General features: G+C 42.3%; 1 protein-coding gene across 4 annotated transcripts in view; it reads right to left on the reverse strand.

Moving 5' to 3' along the window:
• Nucleotides 1-26,582, reverse strand: part of LOC147911626 (patatin-like phospholipase domain-containing protein 4) — a 110,037-nt gene that overhangs the window by 81,073 nt on the left and 2,382 nt on the right. For all 4 annotated transcript variants that reach the window (XR_015550802.1, XM_087427803.1, XM_087427804.1 and 1 more), the window contains exons 3-6: nucleotides 22,451-22,545; nucleotides 22,153-22,288; nucleotides 10,428-10,493; nucleotides 143-295 (exon numbers count right to left, since the gene is read on the reverse strand). Coding sequence is in view for 3 of the 4 variants with exons in the window: in XM_087427803.1 (XP_087283929.1) it covers nucleotides 143-295; nucleotides 10,428-10,493; nucleotides 22,153-22,288; nucleotides 22,451-22,545 (450 nt within the window). In the remaining variant the exon portion in view is untranslated. The remainder of the gene's footprint in view (nucleotides 1-142; nucleotides 296-10,427; nucleotides 10,494-22,152; nucleotides 22,289-22,450; nucleotides 22,546-26,582) is intronic.

Below are 26,582 nucleotides of genomic sequence, written 5' to 3' on the forward strand. Positions count from 1 at the left end.
TGTTGTAAAGTACTAAAACACATACTACTGAGAAGATGCAATTTGTACATAAAATTATCGATGAGCTTCCAAGGTTTTGGAAGCATGTGCAAAATTTTAGGAGATTAGGACTCTTCAAACCTCAGTAAACATAATTACTCACCATTATGTCCTGATTGGCAATGTTAACATACAGATCTAGCTGCCCTTTGTCCTGCGGGGAGATGTCCAGTCGTCCACTGAAGGGAGAGATGGTCACTGTCCGGCCTACCGGCAGGATGGGAAGGCTATTGGTGAGGCCTCCGTCCACCCACCTCTGTGGAAAGAAACACCCCTTGTCGGCACATGTCAACAATACATCTCCCACGTGAAGAAAATGAGCACAGATTTCTCAACAGGACTGTTTCCTCCTAACACCTCCATGCCTTGGATATGCTCTTAAATGACTATTGATGAGGACTAATTCGATTGGGGATTTGTTTTGCTTGCAAAACATACACATATCATGACAGGATCAGGAAACTCTCCAATTGTTTAAAAGCTTTAACCAGATTATTTTACATAAGATGTACCTAAATTTTTACTGATGACAGTGTGTTCCTAAGAAGACGTGTAACTAGGTTGGGATTCATTATTTAATCAAAGTGGAAAGCCAAGTTTACTGTTGACACTGAACAAACCATCCACCACTATAGGACATTCCATTTTTCTTATAAGAACTGGAAATCGGCATTTTCAGCAGCAAACTTAGAAATAAATAGAACAGCCAGAAATCCCGCTGATTCCAAAGTGGCTCCTGAGCTCATGAGGTCTTAAAGCCACAAAGGATGAGAGGTGCTGCATAAAAAATGAACATTACTCAGAAGAGAGTCTGTGCTTCAGACCCATGCCCAAAGGAGAGGGATGGACAGAGCAAGATGGAGAAGCTTCTAGAAGAACTGTACACTGCGGAAGGACTGAAGAAACACAAAGACAATATTCATTATGCCATCTCAAGGCAAAAGAGTCTCAATTCATCTTTAAACTGACGTATTAACATAATCAGCTTTAGCAATAAATAAACACACACACAAAACTGAAGTTCAAATTCTCTAAGATATATCTGTCATGGGAAATATCCTTCATTTGATATGCAAAAAAAAAAAGAAGAAAAAAAGTCTGGCAATGACTTTTGAGTACCCCTCACAAAGGAACCTCGAGTGGGGAAGTTTGTACACTGAGTTTCGCTTGAACATTTATTTAAAATGTAATGTAGAAAAAACAAAGCTGGGCTGTTGAGCACAAAGGTGGAGAGAAGAGGAGGAATGGGTTAATATAAAATGTCCTTAACTCAGTTACAACAATTCATTCATTTTTTTCCAAGGTGTCTTTTTTTTTTTGCAAGGAAGATTGGCCCTGAGCTAACATCTGTGCCAATCTTCCTCTATTTTGTATGTGGGATGCCGCCACAGCATGGCTTGATGAGCAATGCGGTGTGTAGGTCCATGCCTGGGATCCAAACCTGTGAACCCCGGGCCACCAAAGCAGAGAACATGGACTTAACCACTATACCCCCCCCCCTTTTTAAAAATATATATCTAGTTGTTTTTATTTGTCAAGCTGGTGACTAAATGATCCATACTGTACTGTTTACAAAGCCCTTGGCCAGCCACCAACTCCTCCAAAGCAAATAAAATAAATAAATGAAAAGTGAAAATTTCTTTTGAGGGAATTGCATTTTGGTGGAGAAGAAAACATAAGTAGATTGGATTAAAATGAAACCAACCTAGATAATTTGCATATTGTCATTATTTTTAAAAGAACAAACACACATTATTATACAATGATACTATGCGTATTACATAGACATACATATTGATACGTGTTTGTGTATATGACGTGTATGTGTTGTATGCTTACATATATGCATATATGGCTATACAGACACAGTTTAAAAAAGGAAGGTTTACAGTAAGAAGGCCCAAAATACGTGGTTCTGTGCCTTATTGTCTCAGGGCTTTTTTTTTTCTTTTTCTGATGCTCTGGGTGTGGATATCAATTTCTGCAACAAGTTAATATCTAGAGAGAAAAAAAAGACACCTTCCAAAATTATCTTTCATATTCTCCATAGAATAACTCACCAATGATGTAAAAATTCATAGAGGTTTCATCAAGGGAAATTAAAAATATGTACTATGTGTCATATAACTTTAAGTAAGATCTCATCTGACTTATTCAACTTAAGGAAGAGATCTGGCTCATTAAATTAATCTGGCTCATTAAATTAATCTGGCTCATTAAATTGCAAAGTGTTCTCTTTTACCATGGGGTTAATGACTGCTGTTTCAGGGAAGTGAAAATCCTTTTTCCAAATTTTGTTCACTCTTGTTAGCTTACTCTGGATAAATGACTACGGAAAACATACAGCTTATCAAATGACTTGATTAAATCTGCAATGTTACTAGTTCCTCTGTAACTATAACCCCACCCGCTCAGATATTCTAAATGCAGTGCATCTTACTCCTAATTTATGCTCTCATGAGCTGTATTGCTCCCAACAACCACACGTGCATTCAGGTACGCTGATTCTAGCAAAATTTCTAGAAACCACGATAACAGCAGCAAGTATTCCTCAACCTCCACAGTATAATGGAAACGTTTTATATCTTGTATGTTACTGAGAGTTTAAAATTCTGTATCTTAAATACTGTCCATGAATTCTCTGGTTGTTTGCTCCACATTCCTGTGAGTCATTCCCACCTCGTGGGCAGCATTCCATCAGCTGGTAGCTACTGCCATGAGCCTCTATGATTCCAAACTCTTCCTCAAGGAAAATAACTCTGCTGGTTCTTCCCAGGATGGTTTTGCCCTGTGTTTGTTAATTTTCAGCACATGTCACCATCATCCTCAAAGGAAAAAGAAGGCCACAAGCAAAACAAATTCCCCAGGCAAAATGTGTTGCAAAATCAAACTTGCTGCTGGCTGTACAGTTGCTGTCACTTGTCCAAAGACCCTTTCTTCCAACCTCTGAGCATATTCCAAACGTGCTCCACATTCAAGTGAACTGCTTGCATCCAAAGAGTTGTGAATAAACAACTGCTCAATAGAAAAGAAAATCTCATGCCTGATGGAGGAGTGGGGGTCTACTGTGATTGTTCTCTAAGGGTTACAGCACTGAAAACTGAATTAACAGAATCACTTTTAAAAGGCCAGCGGTACCTTCACACCCAAAGGGGCCAGGTTATCATCTGCCTGTACTTGTCAAATTTTCCCCTACACACTGATGTGTTATGGGCACATATGAAGAACATGTGTCAAGGTTTATGAATTGAAGCAACTCTTGTTATATAATTTAAGGGGAAACTTAAAGAAAAACCTGAGGAGGTAGTCTCTCCTGAAAGGGCCTATTTATTCCTTAGGCAAGTACTTCCACAGCATCTAGTACACGCCTGGATATGTGTCAGAGACTGGCATGTTTGTGATAGAACACCATACAGGGCTGAATTTTCTTCAGGTGTATTGTGCTCAAAAAACAAGTACCTAGAAAATACTTTGTTGGAAGAATGAATGAGATGTTGATATCTACAATTATTATAAATATCATGGCACAGGGCCTAATGGTTTATAAAACTTCTCACATGTCATTTAATTTGATCTTTATAAGGACCCTAGCAAGCAGGAAGGTCGTGCTAGGATACTGTTTCCTCATTTTACAGAAAAGGCCATTGAGGCTTGCAGGGTTACTTGCTCTAGGTCAGGGGTTGGCAAACTATGGCCCACCATCTGCTTCTATAAATAAAGTTTTATTGGCACACAGCCATACCCTTTCACTAACGTACGGCCTGTGGCTGCCTTCCCACTGCAACAGCAAAGTTGAGTAGTGTGTCGATAGAGACCGTACGTCGCACACTGCCGAAAGCGTTTACCATCTGATACTTGACAGAAAGTATCTGCCAACCCCTGCTGTGGAGTCTGCTGGCAAAAGGGGTGGAGCTGGTCTGTTTACTTCAGCTCACTGTTCCTTCTCACACGTCGTAACACACAGCAACGCGTGATGGAGGCAGGGCAGAGCAGAACTGTTTTCTTCAGGGTTGGGGAGGAGCGGACCAGGGAAAGTAGGTGTGGTTTGAAAAATAATTTTGTAGTTGCAAAGAAATCTTCTTTGCTTTCATGCTATAGAGAACAGTCACGTCTGACAGAATGTTCTTCGTCAGTGATTCTCAAAATAGAGGAAAGAGAGAGAAGGAGATACCCACCCCCGAGGACATAGTGGGGAATCCCCCCGTTCCAGAATCTCCCATTTGGGGTGAGAAAACACAGGAGGGGAGGAGAGACACATGAGATTTTTTAATCAAAGGGAGACAGGTTAAAATAAAACTTTAAAAAAGAGGTTGAGAAACCCTGCCATACCGACCTCTACTAACTAATGATTTTTGGTACATTGCTGTCTTCCTTAATTTTTGGATTTCTGAAGGTTGCTCAAAAATGGTGACTCTTGATAGCCAATTTTGAGAAACCTCTAAAGGGTTATTTAGCAGTTGATATTCTGTAAATGCTATGTAGGAAATATCACCTGAGAGAGTCACCTATTTTTTCAAAAATCAAAAAGACGATACCAAAAAAAATGTTTTAAAAGCTGCTGAAAAACAAGAGCTTCTATTTCAGAGTAACGTAAATTGATGACCAGATTTCCATCAAGCTAAATCTAGCCAGTAGCCAGGTCAGCCACCACTGTTTGCTATGACAGTGAGCCACACAGCCATGTAAAATGTCTAATCCATGAAGAAACAGAAGCCTAAGGACTACAGTAATAACTTCATATAAATACATAGTAATGAAGAGTACTCTACAATTTTCTTTCCCACAGATATGTCCATGATGACAGGATTAATAACCCATAACCCACGTAAAAGGCTCCATGAACTAGAAGAATACAATGATACATTTTCTCTATATAATACACAGTCAAAATATTACTTGAATTCTAACTCAGACCAAAAAAAAACTACACCTTTTCCTGTGATCTGCATATATCAGTTCTAGAGAATATCTTATTCTGTTATTCTGATATTTTATTCACTTGCCAATGCTAATGCTATCTCTTAAAAAAAACCTTATTCGTTAAGGACTCCTCTTACAATTCCTCATTCTTGTTCCAAACTGGTGACAAGTACCTGTGAAAATGTGGCCTGATAGTATGCTTAACTTATTGGATCACTGGAAAGAGGCCACAGGCACTGAAAGAAAATTCATTAGTAAACATACAAGACTGTGGGGCCGGCCCGGTGGCGCAAGCAGTTAAGTGCACGCGCTCCGCTGCAGCGGCCTGGGTTTCGCTGGTTTGGATCCCGGGCGCGCACCGACGCACTGCTTGTCAAGCTATGTCGTGGCAGCGTCCCATGTAAAGTGGAGGAAGATGGGCATGATGTTAGCTCAGGGCCAGTCTTCCTCAGCAAAAAAAGAGGAGGATTGGCATGAGATGTTAGCACAGGGCTGATCTTCCTCACCAAAAAAAAAAATATATATATGACTGAAGTTCTATAAATTTCTGTTCATTCATTTATTTAATTGTTAATGAATATTTTCTATTAGTAGGGTGCTAAAAATGATCTTGTAGACGAAGCCAGAGAAAGCTACAAAAACTTGTAGAAAATTTTAGGAAAATCAATCAGTTTTCAAAGATGTCATACTACTTCAAACAATAGTTTAGAAAGGAATCATACTGTTATTTGCTATTGTTTAAGTTAATTTTAAGTCTTAGGAAAGTATGAAACTTTTAAGTGATTAATAATAAAAGATATTTTGGGGCCGGCCCAGTGGCACAGCAGTTAAGTTCACGTGCTCCACTTTGGGGGTCTGGGGTTCGCTGGTTCGGATCCGGGGCGCGGACCGATGCACTGCTCATCAAGCCATGCTGAGGCGGCGTCCCACATAGAGCAAGTAGAAGAATGTACAACTATGACATACAACTATCTACTGGGGCTTTGGGGAGAAAAAAGGAAAAAAGAGGAAGATTGGCAATAGATGTTTAGCTCAGGGCCAATCTTCCTCAAAAAAAAAAATAATAATAAAAGATATTTTAAAAATGAAAATATTAGGTTCACAAATAACTATGAGTACAATCCAGTATGCTCACTAGATAGGTCACAGCAGATGTGGACTCACGGAGGTCTGTGTACTGACTAAGAGTCGCAGGGGCAGAGCATGGACTCGGGCCCCGTCTTGGCCACGGCCACACGGCGTTCCTCTGCCTCCCGTGGCTCCACAGTGCAAACGCAAGTCATGCCAGTTCCCTCTGCCGCTCCTGCTGCCCAACCTCCGTCACTTCAGAAAAACAACCAAAGCCAACAGACAAATCAAAACCTGAGCTCCACGAAAACAAGAAAACCTAGTAGAGGTGTTTTCAGCAGGACGGCAAGTTTTGTGTAATTTAAATCGTATGAAAAGCTCACACCCACAGTAAAACACTGCATTTACAGCAAAGTTCGCATTTCCCTGAAAATGGAAAGATTCTAGAAAATAATTGGCCTAGAAACCCTATTAAAGTGTGGGAGGGGACCAGGCTGATTGAGAGTCAGTAATAAGCAGAGAACGACACTGGCAAATGGTCGTTTTGTGGCTGTATAAATGAAGCCAGGGCCCCGAGCGCTCTGTCAATCACTCTGTGCACAGGGGCTCCTCTTCTCGGCCTTCGTTCAACCACCAAGGAAAAGTGAATGCTTTCAGGAGACTTTAGGTTCGATTCAACAAGTAATTATGATGTGTCTACTATGCACAGATACGAGTAATCAGCAAGACACCTTGTCCTCCTGCTCAGGGTCGAGGGCCTCAGGGTGACGGTCTCTGTCTTTCTCCCAGCTCTGGGTGCTGCATTTCGTGCGGTTTAATTGTGGCTGTCCTATGCTCATGTCCAAGTAGTCAGTCATATAACGGGAAATTCAACTGAGGGCATCTGGCCCTTTTAACCATTCCTAGTCTGCAGGTCACACACCGAAGAAGTGGGGGTGGGGATGGATGGAAATGAGGGAGATACATTTGAACGGAACGAACAAGGCAAAGTAGGGCAAGAGGCATAGCAGAGATATAAACATTACAGAGCATCCTGGGAAAGTTGCCTCCTTACTAGCTAGGTGACCTCAGTGAAATAGATGAACATCTCTGCATCTTAATTTCCTCATCTATAAAATATGGGTAATAATCCTTACAACAGATAGGAGAAGATTCTGATAGAAAACAATAACAACAGAAGTTTTACTTCTTTTTCTGGAAAAGAGAATATGGAGAGTAGACTGGTAAGGGTCCCCCCACCCCCCAAATCATTCAGGGCCCATGTCTTTCCAGCTCATTACTTGGCCATCTTTAGGGTGTGACTTGTGACCTTATGATCCACAACGGCTGCTAGAGCTCCAGTCATCACATCTAAGTTCTGGGCAGCAGGAAGGAAAAAAAGGTATACAACCTCCCTTGCTATAAGTCCCACAGTAATTCAGCTTATATTTCATTGGCCAGCACTTAAATGGGTGGCCACACCTAGCTACAAGGGAAGCTGGGAAATGTGGCCTTTTAGCTACACAGCACTAGGTCCAGTTAAAAATTGGGATTCTGTTAATAGTCTTAGAGCATGCAGGGCTTCAGAGACTCAGCTCTGTTCTAATCTTGACTGCATCCTCCCTTTCCCCTAATCCCACCTGCTTACTATCACTTCATACTGTCTACATGCCACCTTCTCAGTCACTACCTCTTAATTATCCATCACATCAGTCATTCTGATGACTCGACTTCTGAACCCCCTTTTCATGATAATATATAATCTCATGAAATTAGCATTTTTTTTTTTTTTTACCATTTAGCCATTTATGTCATTATGGTATATTATAAAGCAACAGTTTGAAGTAAAATCATCACATTTCAGATCATTATAAAATTAAAGTTCATAAAGTTGATTTGATGGCATCTCTATTCAAAATTAATATGTAAAAATAAATGTTGAGTTTTACTCATATAATAAGAGGGAAAATGCTACTTAACTTACTTTACAGTAATTAGGCAAAATGCAATACTTCTCAAATAAATTTTTAAATGACAACAGAGATCATGCTTGCTGGGAACTGAATATCTGTTAGCTCTGAGGGACAGTACCAAAAATAGGAAAAAAACCTGCTTTCCACGAGCTGATGTTTAAATTATGCTGCTCTTAAAAAAAAGAAATCAATGTATATGTCATTTCTACCTGGTCACAAAGAGGGTTTTAGCCTACTGCCCATAAGCACATCACTGCAAATAATGTATCATATGCACATGGCTAATAAACAGAGTCCAAACTGGACACAACAGTCACTCTCAGACTCTCCATGTTCACGTCCTCATTGCCTCTCCAGCTGCTTAACCTGTCTGTACCTCACCCTCCTCATCTGTCCCTTTTAGACGACCATCCCAGGGCAGACCAGTTTGGGCCCAGAATCGTATGGGAAGCACAGAAGAAGACTGCAAAGACTAGGAAAGCTCAAAGAAGGAAAATCACGAGGACTGACAAGATCAGAACGCAGACGGTTCCCCCATCATACAAACCAATTCCTCAGTTGTGAGACCATCGGGTCCTTGAGCACAGGCACTGTGCTGGACCCCTAAAGTGAATGAATGAATGAATGACAGATATTAAACCCTTTTCATGTACTCATTTCTGAATAAATACGTATTACATATATATAAAACAAATGGCATTTATTCATCCATGAATATGTGTCTGATCTTGGGTACGTGTTAAATTGATACTGTATTTGATTATAACGTGCACATCTCTGATATGTGTTAAATAGAGACTGTATTTGATTATAGAGACTGTATTTGATTATAAAGTGCACATCTCTGGTATGTATTAAATAAAGACTGTATTTGATTATAAAGTGCATATCTGTGGTATGTGTTAGATACTGTATTTGATTATAACGTGCACATCTCTGGTATGTATTAAATAGATACTGTATTTGATTATAAAGGGCATATTTGTGTTATGTGTTAGTGTATTTGATTGTAAAATGCACATCTCTGGTATGTATTAAAAAGAGACTGCATTTGATTATAAAGTGCATATCTGTAGTATGTGTTAAATAGATACTGTATTTGATTATAAAGTGCATATCTGTGGTATGTGTTAAATAGATACTGTATTTGATTATAACGTGCACATCTCTGGTATGTATTAAATACTGTATTTGATTATAATGTGCTCATCTGTAGTGTGTGTTCAATAGAGACTGTATTTGATTATAAAGTACATATCTGTGGTATGTGTTAAGTAGATACTGTATTTGATCATAGAATGCATATCTGTGGTATGTGTTTTATAGAGACTGTATTTGATTATCAAGTGCATATCTGTAGTATGTGTTAGATATTGCATTTGATTATAAAGTGCATATCTGTGTATGTGTTAGATACTGTATTTGATTATAAAATGCATATCTCTGGTATGTATTAAACAGAGACTGTCTTTGACTATAAAGTGCGTGCAGGTGTAGAGGAGCGGCTAGGGTAGGGTGGTGAACGTTTTGTACACACGTAGTGCAGCATGGAGAAGGGATGTGGCTGAAATGTCCCTGGGCAGTGCTGAGAGCAGACTGCAGGTGGATGCTTGCCTCTAAAGGTCTCTAAAAGAGCTGGCCTCCTGCCTTGAGTGCCAGCCCCAGGTGAAGAGAGCTCTCCTGGAAGGAAAGCTGTTTCTTCCCCTCCTTGACAAACATCCCAGTAAGCGGAGGCCCTGGGAGAAGAGGGGCTTGTTGCCCAGCAGGGGGTCCCTGGGGGTGGCACGGAATGAAGTGGTCTGGCTTTGTTTGGGGGGGCAGGGGTGCAGCACCCCAATGCCTTCTCCCACCCTGACAGTGCACTTCTGCTGCTAGCTGTTTACAGAGGGGCTGTGAAGAAGACTTTATTAGGGAAAAAAAAAAGTCTTTACTCCTTTAAAAAAAAAAAGATAAAGGAGCCGGCCCGGTGGAGCAAACGGCTGAGTGCCTGCGCTCCGCTGCGGTGGCCCCGGGGTCCGTTGGTTCAGATCCTGGGCGCGCACCGACGCACCGCTTGTCAAGCCACGCTGTGGTGGCGTCCCATATAACGTAGAGGAAGATGGGCACAGATGTTAGCCCAGGGCCAGTCTTCCTCAGCAAAAAGAGGAGGATTGGCAGATGTTAGCTCAGGGCTACTCTTCGTCACAAAAAAAAAAAAACAAAAAAGATAGTTTTTTAGGCAGATGAAAAAAGGAGCATCCCAGTCAATCATTCTCAACTGTGAGATCTTGACAATGACGTACCACAGCTCCCGTACTTGATTTTTTCTAAGCGGAAACAAAACCATTTATGAAAAGAAAACGATATAAACTGATTGGGAGCCACCAGAATAATTATAAAAGTGGATCTTGCAAAGGAAATGTATGACAATAGGAATTACTGGTAATTCCTCAGTGAGAGCAACGTTACCTGCCCTTTGTACTCCACTGGTTTCAGTCCTGCGTAAATGGGCACGAAGCTGCTGGCTAAGAGAACCTAGATGGGTAAAAGAAAGACACAGCTCAGGAACACAGGAATTAATGCTTGTACAACAGGTTTGATATGCTATTTACTATAAAATATTAAATTTTTCTAGAAAATAAGAAAATGTATTATGAAAAATTAAGTTCCATATATTTCAAGTGCACCATGGGACACACTTAAATAGAAGATAACATTTTTAATATCTGAAAAGACCCTAAAGAGATATGTACAATGCAATGTTCTCTGTCTCAGTGGACTTCACCTGAGTAAAATCAGCATTTTAATCATAGACAGCAAGTCATTATGAAATTAAAGCCCAGGTAAGTCTAAATTCTGGAGTATGTACAGTGTGCAAATAAATTATTTACAATGTTCTATCATACACTGTAAAAACCATTTTAAAGTTGCACTCGTATTTTCCAGAAGAACAAACCCCTCTGGTTGTTACAGAGGAGATTAGCCTGCAGCTCGGGGATGTTCTAATTTATGTCACCAGGATGTCACTAAGGGAGCAACACATTTTATGTGCTAGCAACATGGTCTGGATATATAATGAGACAGTGGCAGGTAGAGACACCAATTATACTTTATCTTCCATTTAAAGAGTTGAAAAAGATTGCCATTTAAAATATGACCATTTCTTCCAACAGAAGAAGTTGGGTTCTGGGAGCTTTTCCGACATGTACATGTTTTATTTTGCAGTGTAGTTTCTGACTTGCTAGTCTTTATTTGGAAAGATACAGCATTAGATACTGAATATTTAAGCTACAATCTTTCAACCGATAAGCGAAGACTCTATGGCTGTTTGTTGTCAAAGATTTCATGAAATTTCCTTTTTTGGCATATATTATTCAGAAATGGATTTTGGCCCAAAAACTGGTTTGTAAATCATCCATTTAGAATTATTTAGAACTCAGAGGGCATTTTCCCCGAAGAAACTATACCACAGGTAGAATTTCTAAGGTTAGCTCTCAAAGGCCAATTTATTCTGAACTGCGACTAAATGATAGACCCAGTCAACAGCAAAACACGATTTCAGAGGAAGAATCCTCTCGAGTTGCAACTGGATGTGGCTGGAAGCCATGGAAGCAGGATGTACCTGGGACCGGCAAAGGCTTTCCTATGCAGTGGTTCCTACTCTAACACACGTCTCCTGGCTCCTCACTGCCAAAAAGCCCGCTGCAGGGAAGGCGTCTGCATCTTCGTCACAGAGTTGAGACCCAGCAAATACCTGCTGGTGTCTCTCCCTTCTCCGAGGTAGGAATGAAGGTGTCCTACGCTTCTCCCCACTCTCAATTGTGGGAGAAACAAGGATTCTCCCATGTTGGTGGTGGCATGTTGGGTGCAAGGGAGAGGTCCTGACTGTAACAGCTCCCACAGCAATGGGCTCCTGACAGCTGGCCCAGAAGTATCTGGGGCATCAGATTTGGGTAGCGGCGAATTCATTGGTGTAAGAGCACCACACAGGGACTCCAGAGGGAAAGAAGGAAGGAAGTGACATGTGTTATGTGTCTCTGTTGTGCCAGGCTGGTGCTTAGTGCCAGAACCAGGTACATAATTTGCGGGCCCACACTGAAATGAAAATGCAGGTATTAAGAACTGCAAGAGGTCGACAGTGGAGCATTAAACCAGGGTACAATGACAATCTTGCACAAGATCTTTCAGAAGAAGAGGCAAAGCAGACATACCCCTACTAAGGCATTCACCTCAAAATCTCTGCTTTCAAATGTGCGGCATGACAGAACGGCGTGCCATTATGTTAACCACACCCATTCCATGAGGCAAAGCAAGAGCATCATCTAGGGTGATTTGGGGAAGATCACTTCAATCAGTAGGCAGACAGGAGAGAAACCAAGCCTACTCAAGCCCAGCCTTCTGGGCTCCCGGTAGCGGTGACAACATCGGCAGACGGGTGTTGGTCAGAGAAGGGCTGTTTACAGTTATGGTCACTGCATTCACCCTCACTAAATTTGGCCCCACCATCAATTGGCTACTCCTTTAAAAAAAACAATTACAGACCCTAGGTATGTTTTGCCAGCACAATGTAGCTATTTAATGAAGTTATTTGGCAAAATGCAACATTGCACCACGGTAGCAATAACTGCAACAATTTGTGGATAGTGCACATATTGGGAAATTACAGTACTTAGAGGTCTTTAAAGAACCAAAGGCACTCTATAAATACAACGATTTATTTCACTATGCTGGATAGACATATGGGCCCTGCAAAAAAAAATCACTACCCTTAGAGCCAGAATTATGTTTTTTTTTTTTTTTCGCCTGTGTCAAAGTATAATGTAAAGTTCATGAGTTAATGCCTGGATCTCTTTTGAGGTGTTTGGATGAAAAATGCTATCCAATTACTTTGCTACAGATAATAACAGTAAGAATCCTCCTAAATGATATGAGGAGTGCAGTGAACTGGAAAATACCTGTCACTCCTCCAAATCAATGTATTTGTTCTGTCATAGCCGACTCTCCCTTTCTACGGGCTGGTGATTTGTACATCAAACTAAATTTAGTGGGAAAATTAGCTTTTGATAGTTAAGAACTAAGCAGCTTTTCTTATTTGTAGGCAGCTTATTGCCATTTTATTGCAAGCAAATAGGATTTTCTAAGGAAGGAGACAAAGACTGACATTCCAAGGCTACAAAATAAAATATTATGCCTAAATTTGTGCTTTTACTGTATCTGACCTCATTGTTTTCCCAGTGAAACATTTCTCACCAATAAATCTCAATAAGTCTGGAGCAGAGGTTCTCAATGTTCCCAGGGGTGTCTTAGTCCCCTGGGGACATTTAGCAATGTCTGGAGACGGTTTTGATTGTCACACTGTGTCTGGGGGGATGGTCCTACTGGCATCTATTGAGTAGAGCCCAGGGATGCTTCTAAACACCCTATAATGCCCAGGATGGCCCCCACCACAAACAAATATCGGATGCCCAGTGTCAACAGCAGCCCAGTGGTGAGCACTAAGGCAGAAATCAGGGACCTTCTGTTCACGCTCCATTACTTGGCCCAGCACCTTAAGCGTTACACGTAGGTTAAACCACTGATTTGGTTTTTGTTTCATTCTTACTAAATACACAATGATAAAAATAAAAGTCAGTGACTTCTTGTAGCAACCCGTATAAAACATTGCCAAGTGCATATTCAATACACGTTCTGACTAGCTCTTTTCATTTTACATTTTATAGAAAATTTAGAAAATTATGTGGCCTGGGTTCCTTAGAGAATAAATTCTCAACAAGTTTCATTTATGTCTAAAGTTTACTGTGGAGTGTAATGAGAATCTGGCTGTTTATTCAGAACCTGCTGGTGCAGTTGAAATTCAAAGACAGATTCAAATTTATCTTCCTCCGTCTTCCCAAGATAATGACCACTCTTAAATTCAGTCCTTATGTCACCTTCCCACGGCTAAACGTGAGCTCTTGCTGTAAGAGCATTCTGGCTGTGTGCAAGGCAATTTAGGACATCGTGGCAATGGAGACAAGGTGGTTCTCCCCAAGAGGGACAAGGTTCCGCATGAAAGCCTTTCTAGGCACATATATTAAAGAGCATTCATGTACATCAAAACACTGTTTCAGACCACATATGTGCGTCAGTTTTAAACACGAAGAATTCAATGAATTGTACTAATTCAGACAAGTGGTGGAACACCACCACTCCGTGGCACGGTTAATTTCAAAATCAGTTCTGCTCATCTGTGGAGGTTACATATGACTTTCTTTTACACAAAGGATTTACCTCCCTAATTACGCTTTGCTGAAGGTTACTATTAAAATGTGCTTAGATTTCCTGATTGCAGGTTTCCTTCTGAAGAAAAATAGCCCAGAATAAACTCTGGCACTCGAAGGAGTTGATCTGCAAAATGTATACACTTGGTCGTTCAGGGGATAATGTGTAGAGAGGCCCAAAAGTAAAGGAATCGTGAAGTACCCATGATAAACATGAAGGGTGTGAACAGATGAGAGTCAGGAGAGCAAGGAGCCCTGAAGGTCAGCAGGTATACTTGGTAAGTGCTCAAGAGCTGATGAAGCACTTCCATACATATTATTTCACTTGATCTTCGTAGCAATGTGTGGGGTAGTGGGGACAGTGTGGATTCTATCCTATGGATGAAGAAACTAAGGCAATGAAAAGTTGAGACTTGCCAAGGATCCCAGAGTCCATCAAAGACAAGGGCTAGGCTTTTCCATCCCCAAAGTACCATATCCCTTTGCACAAACTGACCTCTCATTGGTGTTGATCTGCTGAAAAAAATGGGCCTGCAGACACAAATGATCGATGGATTTGATCCTGTGTGGAAGTATTTTTATACATCCCCCCAACCCCCAAAAAGGGTGTGGCATCCAAAATGAATCTCTCTGGTTGATGGGAAATAAAGGTGCGATATTTGGAGGAGGGAGTCTCCTGGGGCTCTGGTTCAACTATATAAAGGGATCTCCCCTCTGTAGGTCATCTCATTGTGTGGCAGCAGACACCACCATGCGTTTCCCTATCTCAGCGCAGTCACTACTGGGGAGGAGGGGAGTGGTCGGCACAAATACATTCTGGGCAAAGTAATACCTGAAGACCACATGTCTGTCTTATAACGGTATATAGAGAATGGAAAAAACTGAGGGTCTTAATCAATTCACGTGGCTATAACAAAATACCATAAACTGGGTGACTTAACAACAGATTTATTTCTCACTGTTCTGGAGACTGGGAAGTCCAAGATCAAGGTGCCAGCATACCCCGTGTTTGGTAAGAGTCTGATTCCTGGTTGACAGACAGTGGTCTTCTCACTGTGTCGTCACATGGTGGAAGGGGTAAGGGAGCTTGCTGGGGTCTCTTTTATAAGGGCACAAATCCCATTCATGAGGATTCTGCCCTCATGACCTAACCAACTCCCAAAGACCCCACCTCCAAATACCATCATAATGGTGTTTAGGATTTCAACACGAATTTTGGGGGGACACAAACATTCAGACCATAGCATTCTGCCCCTGGCTCTGTTACCGCACAAATGGGGTTCTCCTACCCAATGCACATAACCAAGCTAATTAATTACAGCATCAGCTTTTGGGGAAAGAAATCAGCTTTATTCTGTGAGAACAATCTGCAGGCAGACAGCGGGTGTGTGCCCTCAGATCTGTCTCCCCAATCCACGGCTTGGGGCACAATTTATGGGATGAAAAGTAGGGCGGTCTGAAGTGTAGAGACAGATGATTGGAGGCAAGTAGGATGAGGTAATTGATGATCTGTGCAAGCGCAGTCAAGCTTCATGCCTCTTCTTAGGGTGCATGTTCCCAAAACGGCAGTGTTACCATGATCTGATGGTGGAGTTTTTAGCTGCTTGACGTCAAAAGACACTTATCAAGCATTTTCACAGGCCCAGTTGATGGGTTGGTGGTCTCAACCAGCCTGAACTGGAGAAGGGGTCTCAGCTCCTGAAAAACCACTTTTAGTTACTCTGCTGATAAGATGGGGTCAGTTAAACTGGTCCCGGAGAGCCCGTGGTTACAGTTCCCCCAAATTCACGTCCTTCTCGCATATGAAATACATTCATTCTATTCCAGTAGCCAAAAATGTCTTAACTTGTTCCAGCATCAACTCAAAATTCTAAAGTCCAAAGTCGCATCTAATATCATCTCAATCATATAGGGGTGAGACTCAAGGTACCATTCATCCTGAGGCAAATTGTTCTCCAGCCGTGAACCTGTGAAATCAATCACGTTATGTGCTTCTAAAATACAATTGTGGGACAGGCACAGGATGGTCATTCCAACTCCAAAAGAGAGAAACAGGAAAGAAGAAAGGGTAACAGGTCCTCAGCAAGTCTGCAAACCAATGGGGCAAATTCCATTAGACCCTAAGATTTGAGAACAATCCTCCTTGGCTTGATGCTCTGCCCTCCAGGCCCCTGGGGCAGGGGTCCTGCCCCTGCAGCTTTGCTGGCCAGCCCTGCCCCTACAGCAGCTCTGTGCCTGGTCCCCACCCCATGGCAGTTCTCTGCAGTGGCCCCAGCTCTGCACAGCTCTGTGACTGAGTCTCATGCCAGAAGCTCCCCAGGACTGGAACCATCTCACGCTGGTTGCTCTACAGTTTGGGGTCTCAGTGGTAGCCCCACCCCTGTGGCTCTGCTGGGATTGACCTAGTGGGGGTTCTCTGCAGTGGCTCAGTGCTCGCTGGGGCCCTTGCATTCTGGGCATGGGAAGGGAGGGGCCTCCCTGATGGTCTCTGAATTACCTTTAGGTCTTTCTTCCATTATCTTGGACAATAGTCCTGCTCCTGTTTAGAAGGCTGATTAATCTTATTGGATGGTTGTTTGGCCCTCCCTTTTCCGTTCTGTTCTGAAGAAGCTCTCTTATTGTTTTCGATAAGGACAGGCTGAGAACGTTCCAAATCTTCAGTTCTGCTTTGCTTTTGATGAACGATGCCATCTTTAAGTCATTTCTCTCCTCTTGCATTTTACTATAAGCAGTCAAGAGAAACCAGGCCGCTCCTTCAATACTTTGCTTAGAAATTGCCTCATCAGATATCCAGGATCATCCCTCCCAAGTTGTACCTTCCACGGAAGAGTAGGGCATGAACACAATTCAGCCAGTTCTTTGCCATTTTATCACAAGGATGGCCTTTCCTCCATCATCCAATAACATTTCCTCATTTTTGTTTGAGACCTTATCAGAATGGCCTTTACCATCCATATTTCTACCTGTATTCTATTCACAACCACTTAGTATTCTCCAGGAAGATGGAGGCTCTCTCTCCAGCTTGCCTCTTTTCTTTCTGAGCGCTCACCAGAATCGCCTTTCCGTTCACAGCAACGCAGGCTTTCTCTAGAATGTATCTCAAAACTTCCAGCCTCTGCCCACCACTAAGTTCCAAAGCCACTTCCACACTTTTAGGTATTTGTGACAGCAGCACCCCCACTTCTCAGTACCAACTTCCTGTCTTACTCCTTTGGGCTATAACAAAATATTATAAACTGCGTGGCTTATAAACAACAGACATTTATTTCTCACATTTCTGGAGGCTCAGATTTCCAAGATTAAGGCACTGGTAGATTCAGTGTCTGGTGAGAACCCCCTTCTGGCAGTGTCCTCACATGGTGGAAGGAGTGAGAGAGGTCCCCTGGGTCCCTTTTATAAGGACACCAATCCCAATGATGAGGGCTCCACCCTCGTGACCTGATCACCTCCCAAAGGGCCCAACTCCAAATACCATCACAACAGTGATTAGGATTTCCATATATGAATCTTGAGGGGGACACAAACACTCAACCCATAGCACTGAGTTAAATCACCATGGACACAAGATTCAGAATTCTTTGGAAATCCAATCCTAAATAAAATGAATCTTTGGACCAGATAATTGGTCAATGGAGGTTCTCAGAAAATAATCAACCATCATTGCAGTTATCAAATGAAAGAATAATTTTTTCATGCCACTAAATATAATTTAAGTATGAATCATTACACAAAAGCAAATTTTTTATAGCTTTTTATTAAATACTGAAATGTCTTATTTTTTATTTTATTTTTTTTGTAAGGAAGATCAGCCCTGAGCTAACATCCATGCTAATCCTCCTCTTTTTGCTGAGGAAGACCAGCTCTGAGCTAACATCTATTGCCAATCCTCCTCCTTTGTTTCCCCAAAGCCCCAGTAGATAGTTGTATGTCATAGCTGCACATCCTTCTCGTTGCTGTATGTGGGACGCGGTCTCAGCATGGCCGGAGAAGCGGTGCGTCGGTGTGCGCCCGGGATCCGAACCTGGGCCGCCAGTAGCGGAGTGCGCGCACTTAACTGCTAAGCCACGGGGCCGGCCCCAAACGCAAATTTTTAAAAAGAGAAGGCCAGTGGGGAAGAGATGTAAAACCAAATGCCTTAAGGTGACAAAACTTGGTAGTAATCCATTTCTTGAGATGTTATAGATGTAGGTTAGCACATTGTTCATGAACAAAGACAGGAAGTAAAGGGTTTAATGAAGAAAATTTGTAAGAAAGGGTGAACCCTACTCAGTCTGCAGAAAAGGAAGTTGTGATTGAACACAAAATTTCATGACAGACTCATACGGGGTGCTGATCAGTAATGTGTGTGGCTTATTATCTTATTCTCTCATTATTTACTAAATATTGGGTGCATTCGACATGCACTTAGGGCTTTCCTGTTTAAAACACTTTTACATGCTTACAGTTGAGAAAACTGGGGCTCAAACATAAGTACAGTCATGCACTGCATAACGACGATTCAGTCAACAACGGACCGCATATATGACGGTGGTTTCATAAGATTAGTACCTTATAGCCTAGGTGTGTAGTAGGCTATACCATCTAGGTTTGTGTAAGTACACTCTATGATGTTTGCACAATGATGAAATTGCCTAACCATGCATTTCTCAGAACGTATCCCTGTTGTTAAGCGACACAAGACTAGTCCATAAGGATACTATCTGGAAATGAGTGACCTAGAGATGAACACTGGGAGATGCACAAAAAACAAGTAATAATCCAAGGGAATATTAAAAACAACTTAAAGTACACACACACACACCTAAGCTACAGGTTTCTAGTTGGATCTTCAGGTTCATAGTAAATATGATACCTATAATAAAAGGTAGCAGTCAGCTGATGGATAACGAAAAGCTTGGCATTTAAAAAAAATCTAATTAGTAAGAGAATAAATGAGTTAATGATGAAAATCACCAATATTTAGTACTCTCCCACATTCCTTGACTGGCTACCAATTGCTGCTTGGCATACTCTACCTCTGGTTTCAATCTCTTTCTCTCATCTACAGAATCTCCAGATAGCTGAAAGTAAACCCATGGCTGTGTGATCAGAGCCCGGTATGTAAAGCTTCCGGAGACTTGAGTGACACGTTGTGGAGCTGCTTCTACTCTTGGCTTTGGGAACCCCCTGTCTCCACCGGAAGTAAGCGGAAGGACCGGTAGGCGGCCTTCTTCTCTCCCTCCTCACTGACCTAGACAGTCAGAAGGACCACCCCACATGGTACCACCCCAGACAATGTTCTCCCACTGGCCTCTTCTTTCATCAGAACACACAAGCTTGATAATGTCACTACATACGGGGGGGTTTCTTTGATTTTCCCTCCATGCTTTTTCTTTTTCCCTTGTCTAGTTTTCACCCAGTCTTACTCTTTTGAACTAAATGCTCCATGAGTATTCCAGGCACATATTTCATACATTTTTATAGCCGCCATCTGCTACCAAGGAACTATCCATCCTTCCTCTTTTTGGTTCTGAAAAAGGTTAGAGCTTTCTACGAAACATTTGAAATGCTTTCTGTATAATCTAGGATAGATGTTAATTATTCAACTATTCTCCTTACTAGGTATTACACATTTGTGTCAACTATTTCTCTTCTGTTCACTGAACTCAAGTAATTACACCAATTGCTGAATAGTTACTATCCAAAACAAAGCAAATCAGAAAAAATCACGTTTACTTACTGCAATAGTTTGCTATTGCTGCCATAACAAATCACCACAAACTTAGAGCCTTAAAACAACACAAATTTATGATCATGCGGTCTACAGGTCAGAATCTGGCATGGGTCTCACCAAGGCAAAACCAAGGAATTCGTTTCCTGCTCATCCAGATGTCGACAGAATTCAGTTCCATCTGGCTATAGGACTGAGTCCCCTCTGCTTTGCTAGCTGTCGGAGGGGAGCAGCCCTTAGCCTCCAGAAGACTCTGTGCTCTCCTCGCATGAGGGGCTCCTACATCTTAGAACCAACAACGGTGCATGGAATCCAGGAAAGATCTCTATTTTTAAGGACTTATGCTTAGTGTCGGTCCACCCAGATAATCCAGGATCATCTCTCCATCTCAAGACTCTTACCTAAATCTCATCTATAAAATCCTTTTTACCAAGTAAGGGAACATCTTCACAGGTGCTGGGGATTAGAGTGTGGACATCTTTGGGGGCCGTTATTCAGCCGACCACATTCATTCCCACATAAAAGGAAGTGAGAGGAGGTAATGTTATCCACCGTGTGGTGTAATCAAGCATAATGTTTGAGACCTGGACTGTAGTCCCAGCTGGGCCACTAACCAGCTGAATTATTTTGTCCAGGTCATTGAATGTGTAGGATCCAGATTCTTTGTTCTTTTCTTTTGTTTTAATAGATGCCACCTGACTTCATTTATTTATTCTTTGTATTCATTCACTGAATACATATTGATGGAGCTGGCACTGTACCAGGTGCTAGGAAAACAGCAGTAGACAAAACAGAGCAATCCCTGTCCCCTTGGAGCTGATGTTCTAGTGAAGGAGGGCAGATAACAAAAACTAAATAAATAAAGCAGTAAAATATGGAGAATGCCGAACAGTGATAAATAAATCAGGATGGGATAGAGGAAACATCAGGGGCTCTGCCAGTGTAGATGGAATAGTTAAGGGCAGACTCAATGAGAAGGTAATGCTGTGGGGAGAATTCTCCTCTTGTTTAATGACACACAGTCTTGTTCCTATACAAACCAAAAGGGGGATACCATCCTATCACAAGCCTTATGTATCTGAATGGGGCATTGACAATTTGTGACAATTCAGGCATAGATTGACCAACTTCTCCCTTATATTTTGCAAGTCTATATAAGGTTATAGAAAAATGCCTTTTTCTAAGACAGAGAGACATTAATTTATAAGTGAGAGACTGGCGTAATCGGTACACTGAGTAAAAATATTCTAATCTCTTAAGTCATAAAGTAATTTTACTTGTCAGTTCAACATTTCATTAGGTATTTCAAATTATATCATTCAAATGTGAAATTTGAACAGTAAGATTCAATAGTAAAAATCAATGCATTTATCATCTAATTCAGGCGGAACTTTTACCACTCATTTTCAACCCACCACCATCTGCTGTATCCAAACACACGTTCTCCACATTACCTGAAGCTTCCTATGATTTCCACAAAAGGAAAAAGAAAGAAAAAATTGCCCAGCTTTTCTAAGAAAGGCACAGCACACCCTTCCCAATTTACAAATATGTCTGGTATTATGTTAAAAAGTGCATTGCTATTTGCAAATCAGTCAGCTCAAGTATTTCCCAGCGATCATGAATTCTCAACCAACTGACTTTCAAACGCATTTGGATAGAAAGGCCTCAAAACAAAATGGAAGAAACGAAACGGAACATGAGATTGAAAAGTTAAGAGACCTGGAGTCCAGAGTCGTTTCCCACTGGCAATCAGCACAACCTTGGGTATGTCACATGAAATCTTTCTATCCATTGCTTCTGTTAAAAACACAATAAAAGGGCAGTACTCACACCTGTCTTGATTGACAGAAGGACTGCGGAAGGATTGAATCAGACAGTATGTGTACAAAGTCTTACATAAACTGCAGCGTATTAGCTCCATAAATTTAAGGAATTGTTATTTCCACTAAACTGCATCAGCGACCTGCTTCACAGAACAGCAAGAACATCATGAGAAAAACACTGAAGAGCATGGGGGCCTCTGGAGTCGCATGTCTTGAGGTGGCCTCGGAGGGATACTGGTTGGTCCATCCATCAAACACACAATTTACTGAGCACTTATCATCTATCAGGCACGAAATGAGATGCTAGACCTAAGGAACGTGGCGATGCTCAGCGCTTGTGAGAACTATTTAAATCAGCACTTGCTGATTTCCTCCAACGTGAAATGCGGCCCTGTTACCTTAATGAGGTCTTCCCTGGAGGGAAAACTTGAGACTAAGTAATTTTCTCCAGTCTTGGTGTTGGTGATAGACACGTACAGTCGGTCGTGGGCCAGCTCGTGAGCGTTGGAGGGGAGAATCGACTCCGTTCCACCTCTAAAGAAGAAAAAGCGACCCGCGTGATTCACCTTTAATTATTGAACGCCTTGTAAATATTTTAGAAGAGAGAATACTAAGCTGAGTTTGCCACAGTTTATACAGAGTGTCCTCAGCATGCTGTCTTCACACACTGTGGGGGGTAATGGACTATATATATACCTCAATCGGGCCATGAAGTCATAGCCGGGTGTCACTGCCCCGAAAGGCTGCCCTCGGACTTCTTCGGCAAACTTGTAGGTAAATTCGTTACATTCCTGGAAAAGAAAATGAATAGGTGACTCTATGTTTTGTCAAGAAAATTCATTCTAGTTCCAGAACTCTTCACCAATCACACAACGCACCTGGACTCTATAAATGCAAGGCCAGACTTGGGATGCCACACTCCACAGGTGTGAGAATCCCCACCTGGCCTGGTCTTCACCCATCATTCCTGGTACCCAGGCAAGCTGTGTGTTCTTACAATGCCACTCTCTTGTTTTCGCTTTTAAAATCACTTCAAATGGCACTGCCCATCTTTGGAAAATCCTTGAAGGCTCAATTCCAATTCTAATGTAGCACATTCTTCTACAGATTTCTCCAACACAATTAACCTCCTCTCCCACCCCAATTCTGAGGCCTCAGAAACATTTCCATCTCGGCTCTGCAACAGGGCTGGTTATTAATGACAACACCAACATCAGAGAAAGGGGTCGTGATGACTACCGTTTGCATGCACTGCATCAGAGTCTTTGGAGACCAGTCTTGGGCACTGATATTTTGTAAAAGTCCCTCAGGGGGCTCTAAGAGACAGCCAGGGATGGAATCCACTGATGAGGCCCCTGCCAGCTCATCTTCACATAACCCTGCAAGATGGGTGTAATCATTGCACTCGACAGGTAGAGAGCTGAGGCTGGGAGAGATCAAGAATCTTCCCAATATCTCATCAAAAATCACTACCAGAGGCAGGATTTGAACCCAGGTCTGTCTTTCATTTATTAATGAATTCATGCCTGCCTGGCATCAGGCCCTGGGCTAGGCACTGGGACTCAGCCAAGAATGAGACATAAAGAGCCCCTGCCCTCCTGGGGCTTAGGAGTGCCTCAATGAGAGATCACAGAATGCTGTGGGAGCACCCACGTGGGAGGCAGAATGAGGCTCCTCCTTCCCCCAGATGTCCACAATCCAGTCCCTGGAACCTGTGAATATGTTCCCTACACGGCAAAAGGGACTTTGCGGGAGTGATTAAGGATTTTGAAATGGGGAGATGACCCTGGATTATCCAGGTGGGCCCAATGTCATCAAAAAGGTTCCTATAAGTGAAAGAGGGAGGCAGGAGCGTGAGAGAGACAGAGAGATGTGAAGATGCTGTGGGGGATCAGAATTGGCCACCCCAAAATGTGTCTCTTTGGCTTGACTATTTTTAAGGGCCAAAGACTCAGAAAGAAACTTTGACCTCCCCGCTAACTGCCTAAAAGAATTTAAGATAGAAGGCCTGTTCCAGGAAGGAGCTAATACCAAGTATAATATAAACTAGGTGTGGCAGACAAGGGGGAACCTAACGAGGGCTTTTTAATCAAAGTCATCTCCATTTCTCATTCTTTTCAAGGCACAGTCAACATTTGTTTACCAAACATTTGCTTTTCCATCTCCAAGTGAATTGCCTTCCTCCCCTTTGAAGTCCCAAACCACTACCCCCAACATCCTCCTTTGTCTTTAGCTGAAGATGGTATTTAAGGTGGTGGCTTCTGCCATTTTGTGAGTTACTCAGTTTTCCTGGGTTTTTGCGATATATACATGTTATTAAACTTTGATCTTCTCCTATTATTCTGTCTCATGTCAATTTAATTTTTAGATCAGCCATAAGGACCCAGAGGGTAGAGGAATTGTCTTCCTCTCCTACAATGCTATAGTTAGGGCTTTAAAGATGGAGGAAGGAGCCATGAGCCAGGGAATGCAGGTGGCCTCTAGAATCTGGAAAAGGCAAGGAAACAGATTCTCCTCGAGAGCCTCCAGAGGGACCACGGAAGTCCTAACACTTGGATTTTAGGCAGTGAGACCCTTTCAGACTTATGACCTCCAGAATTGTAAGAGAATAAATGTGTGTTGTGTTAAGCACTAAGTTTATGGTCATTTATTGGAGCAGCAACAGGAAATAATACAGTGAGCGTCAACTTCCAACTTCAGAGGTCACCAAAGATTCACTCCAACATGACATCTAGGCTGAGACCTACAACATGAAGACGAGTCGGACAGGAGACAGAGGTGGAAGAGGACAACAGGCAAAGACAACAGTGAGCACCCAGAGAGCAGCAGAGACCTGAAAGGCACCCTCGTAGTCACGAGAGCACACAGGGCCTGTGAGGCAGGCTGGGAAATCCCGACCCCACCCCAAGTTGACAAGGAGCCCTGGAGTGTGGGAGGGGGACGTAGGGGAGTGAGATCATTAGACGTGTGTTGGGTAAACTCAGTCTAAGTGCTGTCAGGTGGGCGGTTCGTAGGCCGAGGGGGTAGATGCAGGAAGGAAGCTACTGTAAGCTTCTAGGTGACAGAAAGGGGTGGCCCCCCAAGTGCTTGCTCTTTCTCCGAAGCTAGACTGCCCACTTAGCTGCTTTTCCTGTATTAATTTTAGTTACACACACACATCTCTGGCCAGACTGGAAACTTACTAAGGAACGGCTTTACTCATCTTTGAGCTCCCCACTGTGCCTAGCCATGCCTTGCAAATTGTGAGGGCTGAGCTCTTAACATGTCAACGTCTCAATTTGCCCACCGCCTAAAATACGCCTGGCGTCAGGTGCTCCTCTTAATTATACAAGCGTAAACTCGGAACTAGATTAATTACTCCCATATTTGTCCCAACACCGCAAAGCTCAAGGAACTTACACCATCAGCAAGAATTGAACTGACAGAGATTTGAGTAGGTGGTTTGCTAAAAAGATTCAAAGTGATCCTACGAGTGGTATATTTCAAATGCTACAAACAAAAGAAATAAAATAACCTCAAATCAAATGGCTGAAGATTTATTTTGAAAAAGGAGAAATGAGGATGCCCTAGGTGAATAGAGAGAATCTTTTTCCATCTTCCAATGTGAGCACCCAGTAAAGACTTACCCTCTATGTTGGACCAACATAATTAGATAATACAACTGGGTCTTCAGTTTATTGAAAAAATAAACAAGAATGGGTAACCCGACTTGAAAATATGGTGATATCAAGTCTCAAATTCAGGTAAACCATTCAATGTCTGAACATCACAGAATTTCAGTTAAGTGGCTGTATTATCTCAGTATTTCCAAATCACGTTAATTTGAAATCACACTTGATACATTTCCACAGCTGCTGAGGATTCAAAACCAAGTCTACCCAACTCCAAAGCTCAGGATTCGCTCCCACCTAAAGGAAAGACCACACTAAACAGGAGGCAACGACCCCTTACCAGCCCCCTGCTTCTGAACGGAAACAAACTTCTGCAAAGGAACTAGCTTGCAACCCAAACACACGATTCTGCTAGTTTTGGGAGAGTTTTCATACTTTATTACACTTTCTCTGATTTCAGGTTCTCATGCTGTACAGTCTCTAAAGTTTTTTATTTTTTTTTAAATTTTTTTTTTGTGAGGAAGATCAGCCCTGAGCTAACATCCATGCTAATCCTCCTCTTTTTGCTGAGAAAGACCGGCCCTGAGCTAACATCTATTGCCAATCCTCCTCCTTTTTTTTTTTTTTTTTTTTCCCCAAAGCCCCAGTAGATAGTTGTATGTCATAGCTGCACATCCTTCTAGTTGCTGTACGTGGGACGCAGCCTCAGCATGGCCGGAGAAGTGGTGCATCAGTGCGCGCCTGGGATCCGAACCCGGGCCGCCAGCAGCGGAGCATGTGCACTTAACCTCTAAGCCACAGGGCCGGCCCTCTAAAGTTTTTAATCACTCTTCTAGTTCCTTATAAAGCAACCACATAAAGACTGGAAGAAAAGATTTCTGAATCACTGGGCTCAGTGATTCAAATCCAGTTTGTCTTCCAGAAGCAGCTCACTACAGAATTGAGAACAAGATTTTGGATGTTTAAAATTTTGTAGTTTTGAAAATTTTTTTGTGTGTGTGAGGAAAATTAGCCCTGAGCTAACACTTGTTACCAACCTCCTCTTTTTTGCTGAGGAAGACTGGCCCTGGGCTAACATCCGTGCCCATCTTCCTCTACCTTATATGGGAACGCCTGCCACAGAGCAGCTTGATAAGTGGTGTGTAGGTCCATGCCCGGGATCCGAACCTGCGAACCCCAGGCTGCCAGAAGTGGAGCACATGAACTTAACCACTATC

Source organism: Ceratotherium simum, chromosome Y (assembly GCF_057802395.1).
Source record: "Ceratotherium simum simum isolate JZ-2026a chromosome Y, ASM5780239v1, whole genome shotgun sequence".
NCBI classification, from domain to species: Eukaryota; Metazoa; Chordata; class Mammalia; order Perissodactyla; family Rhinocerotidae; genus Ceratotherium; species Ceratotherium simum.